Here is a 14,141-nt window from a genome sequence, read left to right on the forward strand (position 1 = left end):
AGAGCGAGAGACAAGAAAGGCGAGGCTCACCAAGCCATTTATCTCTCCGCCCTTCAGTTAATCCCACTTGTGTTTATCAGCCAGGCTGGCATAATAAACTATCTCATGTGGCATGTACATGCGTGCATCTCTATGTGCATATGAGTGTGCAAAGCCTTGTATGTGCATGCATGAGTATGTGTGCAGGCACATGTTTGAGTGTGTCTGTGCACGTGTGTGTAACATGTGCATGTTTTTTGGCATGTGTAAGTATGTAGTGCATTGCTTTATTCATGTGTGTGTGCATGCATGGACAGGATGAGTGTGGACCTGAGTCTGACCTGTGAATGTCCAAGTGTGCGCATGTGTGTGCCTGGACACGTATGGGGTGTGTCTATAGGTGTGCATTTGTGTGATGTGGTAAATGTGTGTGTGTGCCTGTTTGTGGTGTATGCAAGTGTCTGCACATGTGTGTGAGTGGGTGCACTTGTTGGGGGTATATGCGCATGCCCACATGTACCTGAGTCCAGTGTTCTGTTCTCCTCGGCCCTCCCACTGCCCCCCGTGACAGAGGTCTTCTCCCAGGGCCACTGCTCTCATGGCCGGAGACGGGGGTTTACAGCCCTCTCAGGGTCTTCAGCTCTGTCCCAGGTGTCCACCTCCACCTTCCCTGTCAGCATGTGAGACACATGAGACACTGGCAATGCCAGTGGGCACTGCTGAGAGGAGGCCAGGAGGCCAGCAGTTCCCAGGGCCCTTCCTCCACTGACCATGCCCCACCTATCTCCTGGGAGCACCTCCCTGGGCTGTGACACCCACGGCCTCGCTCACTGCTGCGGGGGGTTCTCTTCACAGTGGTCCCTGAGGAGTCCCCGGACCCCAGTCTGGCAGCGCGCTCAGGAGAAGGTGAGCACCAGGGGCTGCAGGGTCACCTGCCACTCGCTGGACTCCATATCCCCACTCCCACGGGCCACGTAGAAAGGCCCCCGAGGGTGTCTGGGCTGTCACCTTGCTAGAAGCAGACCACCACATCGTTCTTCTGCAGAGCAGCTTGTGGGTTCGAACTGCCGACCAGTGGGTTAGCAGCACCCCGATGTCACCAGGGCCCCATCTTTTCCAACAAGTGGGACTGTGTTGCACCCCAACCTGCCCCTGTTGTCATTGCTCTGCCCTCTTGCTTGAGTCTGGAGATGCCCACACCTGGGGCAGGCCACGGTCCGGTGAGGTCCCCCACTGGCACCATCACTGATGCTGGCCACTTTCTTTCCACAGTGGCGGCGGAGGCCGGAGCTCACCGAGTCACCACACTCACCAGGACAAGTAAGTAGAGGGGCTTCTGGGGCAGCTGGACGCCAGCCATCCAGGCATTTAGGACAAATGCCACCTAAGTCTTCATGTTCGGTTTCTGGTGACTTTTGGCTCGAGCCCAGAGGAAATACCATGAGAGCCCCTTTACAGAGGACGCAGGAAACAGAGGCTTGGGGAACTGAGGAGTCCCGAGCCAAACTCCAGGAGAAAGACAGCGCTTGCTTCTGGTGGGAAGGGTGGCAGGCTTGGAAACCCACAGGGTTGCTGAGAGTCGGCAGTGTGTGTGAGTCGGGAGCCAAACTGCAGAGCAGGCTTGGGTGGGTCTCTGACCCCATCCTCGAGGCTGCCATTTTGAAGAGCAATGTGCAGACAGCAACCTGTTACAATACCCTGGACAGGATTCCAGCAGGTTTAACCTAACTGTGCACTGTGACTGGGATGATTAAGAACCATAAATCCTTAATCAATACGGATCAATAAAGAACCAAACCAGTGGCTGTTGAGTTGAGAGGACGATCTCTTATCTAAAATTATTTTGGTCAGGACTCCATCAGATTTAGCCTGATCATGCTCTGGGATTAGGGTGATTAATAACATAAAATCTCAGTCAGTCAGTATCAATAGAGTGGACTCCGTCTCCCGGCGCCACCTGTGTGTCCCAGAACTGTGCTCCGGCGGGTTCTCAGTGGCTGGTTTTCAGAAGTAGACAGCTAGACTTTACTTCTGAGTGCCTCTGGGTGGACTCAAACCTCAGACCTTTTGGTGAACAGCTGAGTGTGTGACCCATCTGGACCCCTCCCCCAGGGGCTCCACCTCTGGTCCGTAAAAGGCCACTGTCATGGAAGCCATTCCAACCCACAGGGACCTCACAGTAGAACGGACCCATAGGGTTTCCGAGACTGTAACTGTCAGAGACACAGGCTGGGAGGCCCGAACCGCCAACCTTGCCGTTAGTAGCGCCATGCTTAACCCACGGTGTCAGCAGGGCTCCTTTCTGACACATTAAAACAAAAATCCAACTCGCGGTCACCGAATCCGTTCTGTCTCATCACGGCCTCATAGGGCAGAGTAGGGAGGGCCCCTCAGGTCTGGGAGCTTGTGCATCTTTACAGGAGGACACAGCTGCATCCTTCTCCCGCAGAGTGGCTGGTGGGTTCTCACTGCGGACCTTGTGATCAGCAGCTCCTTTCTGGCCCCTGGTAGCAGCTTCATAATGATTGAACAATATCCGCAGCAAGGCTCACTCCCTGCATGAGAAATAGCGGGCAGTGTTCACACAAGACAAAGAAGCATAGCTCGAGTCGTGTCCCATCTGCATGGCCCCTTGCCCCGCGACCCCCTTGTTGTTGGAGGGGTCTCAAAACCACTTCCTCCCAGTGAGTGAAAGGTGGGGCCAGGACTGTCTTTCACCCCACCCCCCCCGCCCCCCTGGAATGCCCACTACCAACATGTCTGGTCAGACACTGAGTTGATAGATATAAAAGCAAACTGTCGTGTTCAATACCTAATATTTTCAAGGAAATTGCTCTTTGGAGCTCATGAAAAGGCTGCAGAAAGCTGATTTACTTGTAACTCTGTTCTCCAACAAGGGCGTCTTTCGCTGCTGACAACTTGACCCTCGGTGAAGGAGGTGGTGTCAGGCATAGGCCAGTCCTGGCTTCCAGCCCCATCGAAGGACTCAAGAGGCTACCCTGCAGAACTGGGCGTTTTCAGTCCCGGGGCTAGGGGGAGGAGGGGAAGCTGAGCTTCCTGAAGCATGCTGGTGAGCTGGCACCCCTGGCCCAGCCTGGCCTGCTGCCGCTGCACTTGCTGGCCAGCCTGTGTCTGGGGTTTCCTTGGGCACAGCATGGCCCCCTGCTGGCACCAGCTGTCCTGGGAACCTCACCTGGGAGGTGGGGCCTGGGCAACCCAAGGCAGCTGCCTGGAAAACGCCAGGTAGCCAGTGCTGGGCCTGGCGCCCACTACTCAGACTGTTTCTCCTCTTTCTGGGCAGACCCTGGCCGGGATCAGGGCGCCACGGAAGCAGCCAGGACCACAGCCCCTGTGGGTGAGTGTGCAGTGGCTGCTGGGCCCTCTCCATACCATTTCTCATCCGTTTACGGGAGACCTTGCGGTGTGGCCGTGGTTAACGGGGAGGCTGGGGTTCAAATCCACCTGGAGGCAGCTCGGAAGAAAGGCCTGGCAATCTGCTTCCAGAAAGTCCACCCTGAGGCCCCTGGGAAGCCCAGTCCTCTGCTGACCCACACAAGGTCACCATGAGTCGGAATACGCTCTGGGTGAACGAGTTAAGAGAAGAAAGGGAGGGAGATTGAGTGTGTTCCAAAGTAGCGTTGGGGGAACATGCCACGTTCCAACACGGTAAAAGTCGTGTTTTACCTGGAGCTAATTACTTTCTTTTGTTTAAAAAGGGAAAAAGAGAGAGAGAAAGATCACTGAAACGCAAAGGGAGACCCTGATGCGGAAGAAAGGAAAGCACATGGACACAGAGATCCATTTAGAAAAATCCAGAGTTGCACTGAGCAGACTGTTCTAATCGCCACTAAGTTCACAAACACTTCAGAGGGGACCACACTTTCTTCTGGTCCTTCCTTACCCCTCCGGGTGCTTCTGTGGCCATGCATGCCCAGGACGTGGGGTCACTGATGGCAGTCTGCATGATGTCACCTAGCAGGCGCGTTGATGTCCCTGCACCGGGAGACGGTGTCTAGCATAGCTTTCAGTGGGGCTTGATGATTCCTCATCTGGAGCCACATAATTCAGTTAGCCAATGAATTCTAACATTTTGTTATTATGAATAATAGATAGGGAATCTCTTTATGCCCATCCACTTCTGATGAATTTTTCACGATAAATGCCTAGAAGTTGAATTATTGGTATCATCCTTTTAAGGCTCTTGGTATGTGGTAAATTGCCCCAGAGAGAAATGGAACCAACTCAACCCCCTCCCCCCAATAAACTCATCTCTATAGCTACTGTTGGTATAGTGGTTACACTTTGGGCTACAATCAGCAAAGTCAGCAGTTCAAAACCACCAGCTGCTCCATGGGAGGGCAACAAGACTTTCTACTTTCAGCAAGAGTTACAAACTCAGAAACTAGTTCTACCCTGTCCTACAAGGTCAACACGAGTCAGCATCAACACAAGGGCAGGGGCTTTGGATTAGTTAATCATCTAGAGCTTTCTTCCATGGGGCAAGGGCTTCAAGCAGGCGCCTCAGACTCAGAGGAGCACAGGCAGTGGGTGCTGGAACCTCCATTTCTATAGACTCCTTCACCTGCAGTTTCAAACGCCGTTTTCTTATTTTCTGAGCGAGCCTTGCTGTGCTCAGCAGGCAGCTAGAAAGACCCTTCCACGCCCCCCCAAAGTGGTGTCATGAAGGTCATTTTGCAAAATGGCAATTCAGGTTTAGAGAGGCTATGTGATTTGCCCAATGGGGGTAATCTACAGCACCCATGGTCTATGCTCCCTCAGGGGCTCATGGGCCATTCACTCCAGAACTAAACTAGGCTCCTTCTCCTCGGCTGCCCTGACCTGGGAGCAAGGCAGGAGGGAAAAGAACCTCTGAACCACACAGTCAATTCTGACTCACAGTGACCCTACAGGGCAGGGCAGGGCAGCCCCCTGTGGGTCCCGGAGGCTGTAACTCTTGATGGCAGCGGAAAGCCTTGACTTTCTCCCGGAGAGCACCAGGTGGGCTTTGAACCGCTGACCTTGTGGTTTGCAGCCCAACACATAACCCATTAGGGCACCAGGCCTCCTAAGAGATGGCTTCTCATTGTGAGGCCTGAGAGCTCACAATTAGAAGTTTAACCTGGGCCCCTGGGGCTGCAGCAGGGCTTTGTCTCATGGGTACCGGGCAAGGACCGAGAGGCAACAGCACAAAGAAGCCCAGCTGTTTGGGGCAAGGCAGTGGGGGGAGGGGGGTTGGGGATAGGGACAGGCTAAAAGTCAGGGGTCAGGAAGACCCCGCATTCTGGCTGGAGCAGGAGCCTGCAGGTGCTTTCTGGACTAGCCAGGCCTGTACCTGACGGTAGGCGGATAATAGGGTGAGTCCCTGATGGGGCTGGCAAGGGAGGCAGGTGAGGAGCAGGCTTGGCCCCTCACCCGAGGGTGATGACAGATGGAGGAGAGGGGGTATCGTTATCACTGGCCCGGTCTGCCATTCCTTTCCCCTCAGCACATGCTGGGAGCACCCAGTGCCTTTGGCTTTCACCCAGCAGGTTCATGATAGGAAACACATCGCCGAGGGACTGTGATGGCTCGCGTCCACGTAGTGTCACCTGCATGACCTAGCACATGCATCCGGTCCAGGTCCTCATAGAAAAATATGCCCTCGTAGGACTCAGGCAGGGGGCCTGCGAGCGCCGCTGGTGACCCTGCTCCTGGGTCCACATCTCCCAAGGGTGCAGGGGCGAGCCTGACCTGGGCCGTCTGCAGGCACTGCCTTGTTTGCAGGGTCTGCGGAGGTGGTTGTCACCGGGCAAGAAGTCACCATGGTTCCTGCTGGTGTCAAATCTCTGGGGCTGGAGATGCCATCGTCCCTCAAAAGTGGTCCTGAGGACACACGGACACAAGGTGGGCAGATGGGTCTGCATCTTTCCATTACAAAGTCTTTTGGGCTGCCGTCTCAAGTGGGGTGTGGCCATCAGCTGCCCTGCTCCTTCCTGGGAGAGCATGCGACTCCCCTGTGGCCAATGGAGCATGGTAAGGCTGAGCCTGGGAAGGACAGGTGTCTGACCTCATCCTCGCCCAGAACTTGCACCTTGCTTTTTTTGTGGGGGTGGATGTGACACATTGGGGTGCCCTGGATCCTCCTGCCATCTCTCCCCCTTGGTTTCTGAGGCTGTAATTCTTTATGGGAGTTGAAAGCCCTGTCTTCCTTCCACGGACGGGCTGGTGGTTTTGAACCGCAGGCTTTCTGGTTAGCAGCCCAACGTGAAACCACTAGGCCACCAGGGACAAGACTGACTCTAGGGTCAGCAGTCCCTGGGTGCTGACCCGATGGAACAGAGCCAGGAGGCCAACCTTGGGCTAACCCTTGGGATAGTCAGGACTCCCCCAGACTCCAGCGTTGCCAGCACACCTGGGCAGGAATGCCCGCAGTCTGTGACCCACGGCTCCAGCCCTGGGAGGCTTAGCAAGGTGTCTGGGCAGAGGGGCCACAGCCTGGTGAGAAAGGACTTGTCACACAGGACAGTTTCTGATGCCCAGAGTGACAGGTGTGGGCTTCCTCGCTCAGCCCTGCCATCTGGAGCTCCACCCCTTCCCAGGATGCCATGCCCATGTCACCTGCCCGAGAGTCCTTGTTTCCCCTCAGCCTGCAACAGGCTCACATTCCTGCACCTGGGAAGTGGCCACCGTGTGCAGGAGATGCCCGAGCTGGGACAGATGCTCTTTTGCCTGACGTCCCGGTGCCCGGAGGAGTTTGAATCTTACGGTTGCTACTGTGGGCAAGAGGGCAGAGGCGAGCCCAGGGATGCCCTGGACAGGTATGTGGGAGGGGGAGAGGGTACCCAGGCTGCCTCCTCTGCCTCTGAGAGCTGGTTGGGAGGGGAAGGGGGCATGATCTCATCCATGTTACCAAACTAAAATACCAGACTCACTGCCATCGACTCGATCCCAATGTCCAGCGACGCTGTAGGACAGGCTAGGGCTGCCCCTGTGAGTTTCTGAGATGACAACTCCTCACAAGGGCAGGAAGCTGGTCTTTCTCCTGAGGAGTGGTTGGTGGTTTCAAACAGCCGACCTTGCAGTTGGCAGCTCCATGTGTCAACACTCTGCCAGCAGGGCTCCTTCAGAGAGTGCTGAAGATGAGACGCATCAGCCCAAATGGACCTCACCCCTGGGAGGCGGCCACTCGCGTAGGGAAATTGAGGGGTGCCTTCAGACAAAAACAACCAACGCTCACACGCGTTAATGTGATGAAAAGGGGCAGGAACTGCCCCCAGATGGGGAAGGAGGGAAAGGTCTCCTTAGAGGTGGTCGGAGGAACATTCTGTTGGGAAATTGTTGTCAAGAATATGCAAAGTCAACCCATCCTGCCCTGTGGGGCTCATGCCCGGTTGGATGGGGTGTCTTTCTGCAGTGCACAACCTGTACGACCATACACAGTGGCCCTTACCATGCCTAAGTCGGTGCTGTGGGTACCGGGTCGGGGATGCTGGAGCCTCTCCCCACTGTGGGAGGGCATGTGGGAGATGCAGGCCTCCAGGGGCCTCCCAGGGAGCTCGGTGCACTGGGAAGTCAAAGGTCCTTCGGTCCTAGGTGCTGTTTGTCCCACCACTGCTGCCTGGAGCACGTGAAGAAGCTGGGCTGTCTGCTTGGGAGGCCTCCTCGGGCACACGTGTCGTGCGTGGATGGGGCAGCCAAGTGTAAGTGCTGGGGCTCGGCCAAGTGGTCAGCACTGAGAGGGGAGCCTGGGTTAGGTGGACCTTCCCCCACATTCCTCTCTCTCCTGGGGTATCATCTGCGTCCGAAATGGGAGGCACATGCTATGGCAGCGTCTCCCCGTCAAGGCAGCCCCCGTTGGTGCACCCAGTGAGTCTGGGTGGAGGAGGGAGGGGCTGCGTGGTGGGTGGTGTGGGAAGAACCCAGCTGATGAGCCCTTTAAAGTGGGATGGGAAGAAAACCATGCAACCACACCAATAAGGGTCTCCCTTCTTTCCAAAAGAAAGACCACTGGGATGTCGGCACCCACTTGCGACTGACTTCTCCAGTCACATGCACACCACCCGTTTCTACCTCTGCACCTTTTAAATGTTCAGGAAGTAGGGCTGCCAGATTCCCCAAATCCCAACACACGGTGACTGGAATTTCAGTTTCAGAAGAACAACAAATAGAATTGTATGACTCATATCACATTTAAGATATACTTAACCCCAAAACACGTTCACTGCTGTCCGAAGTTCAAATGTCTCCAAGCCCGCCGGCACGGAGTGGATTCCAACTGACGGTGGCCCTACAGGACGGAGGAGAAGCGCCCGTAGGGTTCCCTAGGCTGTGGATCTTAGAGGACGCTGGCGGCCTCCTTTCTCTCTCAGACAGGCTGGTGTGGTTGAACCTGACTTTGCTGTTAGTGGCCCAGCACTTAACTGGGTGCTTCACTGGGGGTCCTTCCACTTTAAACAGGGATCCCAGAGTTTAACCCAATGGTTCTCAACCTTCCTAATGCCTCGACCCTTAAATACAGTTCCTCATGTTGTGGTGACCTCCCCAACTATACAATTATTTATATTGCTACTTAATCACTGTAATTTTGCTACTGTAATTTTGCTACTGCTATGAATTGGGCGATCCCTGTGAAAGGGTCGTTCACCCCCTAAAGGGGTCATAACTCACAGGTTGAAAACTGCAGGCTTAACCTTAAGCATACTCCATAGTCAGCACCAAGGAGGCAATGCTGACGGGGGCAGACAGGTAGAAATACTTCTGTCAGAGGAACAGGGACCCCTGTGGTCCCAAGTATCGGAGCTTAACAAAGGTCTCCTAGCTGGGGGAGCATTTGCCAAGGGCCAAGTCAGGGGCTTTGACACACAGGCTCTGCATCAAGGCCCTCCATCCACCCAGGGCAAGGTGCGGGCCCAGCGACGGTTACAGTACAGCACTTCTGGGGACAGGAAGCACCCCGATGCCGGGCTGTGAGGGGAGCCACATACAAGCTGACTCAACTCGGGACCCAAGAGAGGCTTGAGAGACACATGAGTGTCTGTGGGCTGCCCAGAGGTCTCAAGATGGTGGGGCGGGGCGGAGCTGGGGGCCACCAGGCTGTCATCCTAGTCCGTGTCATGCTCTGGTCCTCAGGTGGGGGTCAGAGCCTCTGTGAGAAGCTCCTGTGCGCCTGTGACCAGACGGCAGCTGAGTGCATGGCCTCCGCCTTCTTTAACCAGAGCCTCAAGTCCCCCGGCCAACAGGAGTGCCAGGGCCACCAGGTGCGCTGTGAGGACACACCTGGAGGGCTCGCAGCATCCTCCGTAGGCTCCAGCTCCGAGGAGAACAGCTCTGAGGATACTCCCCTCACGCAGCGGCCAAGAAGAGCCAGATCTGTGTGGAAGTCACTGGACCCCTTGGGGACCAGGCCACGCCACGGGAATGCCCAGTAGTCGCTTCTCCTCTCCCATCTCCTCTGCAGGCAGATCCGCCACCCCCACCCCCACCCCTACCCCCGACCCGTCTAGTGTCATAGACTCCCTTGGGAGGGAACAGAGGAACTCACTGGAACGTGTGTGGAGCAGGCAGATGTGGGTACCTCTCCATTCCCCGTAGTGCATCACGGAAACTTAATAAATACTCCAATCGACTCTAGTGCATGTCTGTCTGTTTTAAGAGGTGTTTAATTGTATGCACTGAAACAACCCAAGAATATACCCTGAGGTGAGATGACAGAAATGGTGGGAAAAAACCCTCTCAACTTAATCACCAAAAGCGGTTTTTCTTCTACACAAAAAAGGTGGAGTATGCCTAATTAATGCTGTGCGATTGCTAAGGAGCCCTGGTGGCATAGTGGTTACTAGTTGGGATGCTAACTGCAAGGTCAGCAGTTCTAAACCACCAGCTGCTCCTAGGGAGAAAGACGAGTCTTTCTACTCCCATAAAGCGTTGTCTCAGAAGCCCTCAGGGCCAGTTCTACGCTGTCCTATGGGGTTGCTAAGAGTTGGCATAGATTCAGTAGCAGGGAGTTTTAATGCCATCACCAAGGGCCACCAACCATCCAATGATGAAAGCCTCCTTCCAAGGACTGAGATGATGGCTCGTCTAGGAGGCTCCCTAAGGACTGACCTGTCACCTAGCCACAGCCACCACTGCTGGGTCACTCACCATTAGGCGCTGGGGGTAGGACTTGATGTTCATAGAAACGGGCTCGGAACGGTGGTGGTGTGGGACTCGGACACAGCGACCCGTGTGGCAGGGAGCGCCCAGGGAGCGCTCCTGCTCTGTCCTCCAGCGATGTGGATCACGACATGTGGATCACGACGTGTTTCTCCCAGAGTTTAAACGCTTCGTGCGTCTCAACCACCCACCCTGGAGTTCACAGCCGGTGCATCATGACTGCACCACCAGGCCCCCTGCGGAGAGGTTGGGTGTTGCGTCTTAGAGTGGGCTCCGACTCACAGCGACCCTGTGGGCAACAGAACCCACCCTGTCGGCCCAGCTTGCCAAGGGCCTTCCTTTTCCAGCACCAAACCCGAGGGCCTTTCTCCAGGAACCGCTCTGTCCTGACATGTCTCAAGTCTTGCCATCCTCGCCTCGAAGCAGCATTCTGGCTGAAAGAGGGCTGGTGGGGTGTGGGGGGCGTGTGTGTACATGTACCTGTGTGTTCAGATAAACTACATAAGCAGGTGCATACAACACACATAGGAGAACATCCTGGTGTTACTCATACGAGACCATGAAATAAATAGACAATACAAGCAGCTGTTTGCAGCGTAAGAATGATTAACAGTTTATTAAGATTTTAAATAGCTATGAAAATAAAGCAGTACAGTGAACTTTAACAAATCTAAAACTTTTAAAATCCAAACCGGATACAATACAGTATGCATATCAATTTCCTGCAGACTTGCCTGTGTTCATGTTAGGGAGAAGTCAAAGGGAGATTCGTTTCTCAGGGATCACTGCCAACAGGACCCAGGGCAGACAGAAGTCTACTGCGACTTAAACCCACCAATCAAGTCACTGAGGAACAGCCCACACAGGACCAAGGGCGGTGGGAGTGACAGCGAGGACACTGGTTTCCCTGGCGTGCAGCACATGCGTTGTTAAACCGCAGAGAAACGGCATTTTCTAAGAGACAAGTTGGGGTTTTGCACGAGTGCAAACGAGCACAGGACTTTCCTTGTTACTAAATTAGGGATATTTGTCTTACAAAAGCACACAGTGGTCATCTATAAAATGACATCCAACTGGATGGTGATTGTTTTTGCATGTCCCCCTGCTTAGATTTAAAAAAATTAACAGTAAAAAATTAATATGCTCCTTTAAACACACCAAAGAGAAACAGAGAAACAAAACTCGTCCTGTGAGCTGGTGACACATTTCACCCGACCAGGATGTGATGCGACGTGACAGTGCCCTGGGCGGTGACTGCACTGCGCTCTGCACACAGGACCTCCCCGTCCACAGTTACTGAGCAGCCAGGCACCGGGTCATTCCCAGGTTCAGGTGGTAAGACGCCCCTCTAAGGCGCTTCTAGGGAACAGGGTACTTTGGCTGAAATAGTAAAAACTCAGAGCAAGCGTGCTCTGTGACCATCTCCTTCCATTTCTGTTTCTATGAAGCATGGCAAGTAATCATCATCCCAGAGCTAAAGCATCCTATTTGTCAATGCAATTTCCCAAACAACAACAAAAGCCCAAAACGGAACTTCGGTTTTGCTTTTTTTTTAAGCTGGAATTTGTTAAATGCTTAAAATTATTTTATGCAGAAAGACATCTTATTGGGAAAGATCAAATGATGAACTAGTGACTTTATAATAATGCCTCGAGGGAACTTTCGGAGGCCTACGGGAAGTTCGCTTTCCCGGTGCCGGGGCGGCCAATGCAGGGGGAGCGCTCTGGAAGCTGCAGCTGACAGCAGCCACACTCCCTGGGGAGGGCGGACAAGGCCTGGCAAACTCTAGTGCTCCAACCACAGGCCTTTCCGAACGTGCCATCACTAACCCTGTCCAGACTTGTGCTCGTCACCGTTCCGTCTTCACAAATGAAAAGCCTAACGGGGAAACCTCTGACTACGGATTTAAAACTGCGCCCGGCGTCAGCATGTAAATTAATGTGCTTAGTGTAAGAGAAATGTGCAGGCCCTTCACAGGTGAACTAGTAGCTGTTTTAAAATGTCTAGTTTCTATACTAAATATCTCACTTTATTAATGGAGCCACAGCAAAATACGACTATCATTTCACAGCGTAGCCTGTAAACTAATACATCTTAGGATGTAAACATATTGCACGGCTGGTGCTCTGAGAGGAAGTGCTAAGCCTCTCGAGCCACAAGGAAAAGGCTGGACAGGAACCAGGATAACAAGAAACTGGGGCCTTCGAGCGGGGCGATTCCTAGGGGCATAGTTAGGGGCAGCAGCCCGCAGATGTCTGGAATGCCCACCGTCAGTGGCAGAAATGCCCTACGGTGTGGGGCGGAAGCCACGTGCGTTATGCAGCACGGGGCCAAGTGTGTGTGACGTGTGCACCGGCTCTTCCCTGAGAGGGCCACAAAGCAACTCTATGTCTAAGCAGCTGTGCAGACATGGAAGGAATACAGTAGTCACTTCATACATTTTTAATCCAATGAAGGCTTATTTTTAAAAAAAAGTTTGTGAAAAGTTTAACAAAATATACTGTTTAACAATGGAATAATGTAAGACTAATAATATATATGCTCACTTAAAAACCGACTGGAACCTCAAATATCCTTCCCACACGTCCAGTGTGGTGGCAGAGCACTGGTGAGGGAGTCCCGTCGTGGTTGTCCATGAGGCTGTCAGTCTGCGGTGTGTCGAGCCTGGAGCTCAGCGTGACCATCCCTCCCAGGCCGTCAAACTCGATGCTGAGTCCTTTGTGCCTCCCTCAGTACACACACAGGTCTGGGAACTTCATCTCGTAGACAGGGACAGACTGGTATTGGGCATGCCCAGAAGTCAAGGTCAGAGTTCCTGATGGACTTGGTGGAGGGCTGTAAGAGAAGAAGACACCTGAAGAGGGACAGTTCAGTGCTGCTGCTCCTGCGAGCAGTGGTCTGCCGGCTGCGCGCCGCACCCCGAGACCCTCATCTGCCACCACAAACAACGCTGAAGCTGAGTGGGCAATGAGGACACCTGGTGCAGGGATGTAAATGTTCATCTCTATCGCGTGCAATTCCATTCGTACACCCTGTGTTTCACCAGGAAAACATATCTTCAGTATATATTGACAGGAGGCTTCAAAAAGTTCCTGGACAGAAGGAACAAAAGAGAATGAAACTTCTCCATGAACGTTCTGAAGCCCCTCCATGGTACCTTTGTGATGTCAGCATGTATTGGACCTTATTCCCCAGGGACAGACGAAATGGATGATCTGGTGGACAAATTCCAGTCCCCCCATTTTTCATTACTACAAATGATGTTTCTAAATCTAGTCTTGTGCACACATACTTTTATCCTGACAGGCTGCCTCCTGAGTTTACAGTTTTACAAGCAGCAGTTCTGCGTCAGCGCCTCACCATCATCTGGGGATATAGCGCCAGAGAGCTTGCGATTCATGTTTTCAGCCTTTCACTGCTTCCTATTTCATTTAGAAACATTGGGTGGAATTTTACTGTCCAAAACTCTTTGCCAAAGGTCAGTCTCCTTCAAACCTGTGCTTTGTCCGTCAGGCCCTCTGCACTTCCACGTTCATTATAGAATCAATTCTTCCCTTTCCACAATATCAGTTCAGAGGGATTTTGATTGAGATGCTATTAAAGCTATAGATCACTTTGAAGAAACAACAGCATGCAAACAATATTTAATATTTCAATCCATAAACATGGAATATTTATTTAGAGCTTTCTCTTTGTCATGTTTTGTATTTTTAATAGAGGCAATATACACTGTTAAATTTATGGATACTGTCTATTTCCAAGTTTCATTCTCCAGTACTTCGCTGCTCACAGGAACACTGTCCAACAACTCATTTCTCGGTACTGGCCCTGATCTAGGCCCTCACTAACTTCTCTGGGCCGGGGAGGTGTCTCCCCTTTGGGAGCAGGCTCGGCCCCTTCGGCGTCTCACACACACATCCTTTCATGGTCGAGGGAAGGTTGTGCTTCCTCCTTCTCCGTCTGTACATGCTTCTTCATTGCCTGGCCCAACCGTACAGACTGGCTTCCAATACACCCTGCTGAACCCC

The 14,141-nt window shown here is 53.2% G+C and overlaps 2 protein-coding genes across 3 annotated transcripts in view; one reads left to right on the forward strand and one right to left on the reverse strand.

Moving 5' to 3' along the window:
- OC90 (otoconin 90) overlaps positions 1–9,386 on the forward strand; it is a 23,460-nt gene extending 14,074 nt beyond the window's left edge. Inside the window, exons 8-13 of the mRNA XM_004697646.1 lie at positions 835–885; positions 3,281–3,334; positions 5,743–5,862; positions 6,605–6,776; positions 7,552–7,658; positions 9,088–9,386. Coding sequence (XP_004697703.1) covers positions 835–885; positions 3,281–3,334; positions 5,743–5,862; positions 6,605–6,776; positions 7,552–7,658; positions 9,088–9,386 — 803 coding nt within the window. The remainder of the gene's footprint in view (positions 1–834; positions 886–3,280; positions 3,335–5,742; positions 5,863–6,604; positions 6,777–7,551; positions 7,659–9,087) is intronic.
- A 1,315-nt stretch (positions 9,387–10,701) lies between these two features.
- Positions 10,702–14,141, reverse strand: part of EFR3A (EFR3 homolog A) — an 81,892-nt gene continuing 78,452 nt past the window's right edge. Inside the window, exon 23 of one of the 2 annotated variants that reach the window (XM_004697389.3) lies at positions 10,702–12,948. In XM_004697389.3, the coding sequence (XP_004697446.2) occupies positions 12,843–12,948 (106 nt within the window). In that variant the 3' untranslated portion in view covers positions 10,702–12,842. The other variant, XM_045295327.1, reaches the window with a different exon arrangement.

This window comes from Echinops telfairi, unplaced genomic scaffold, assembly GCF_000313985.2.
Source record: "Echinops telfairi isolate 266 unplaced genomic scaffold, ASM31398v2 ScPeMD7_1;HRSCAF=3_0, whole genome shotgun sequence".
Classification (NCBI taxonomy): Eukaryota; Metazoa; Chordata; class Mammalia; order Afrosoricida; family Tenrecidae; genus Echinops; species Echinops telfairi.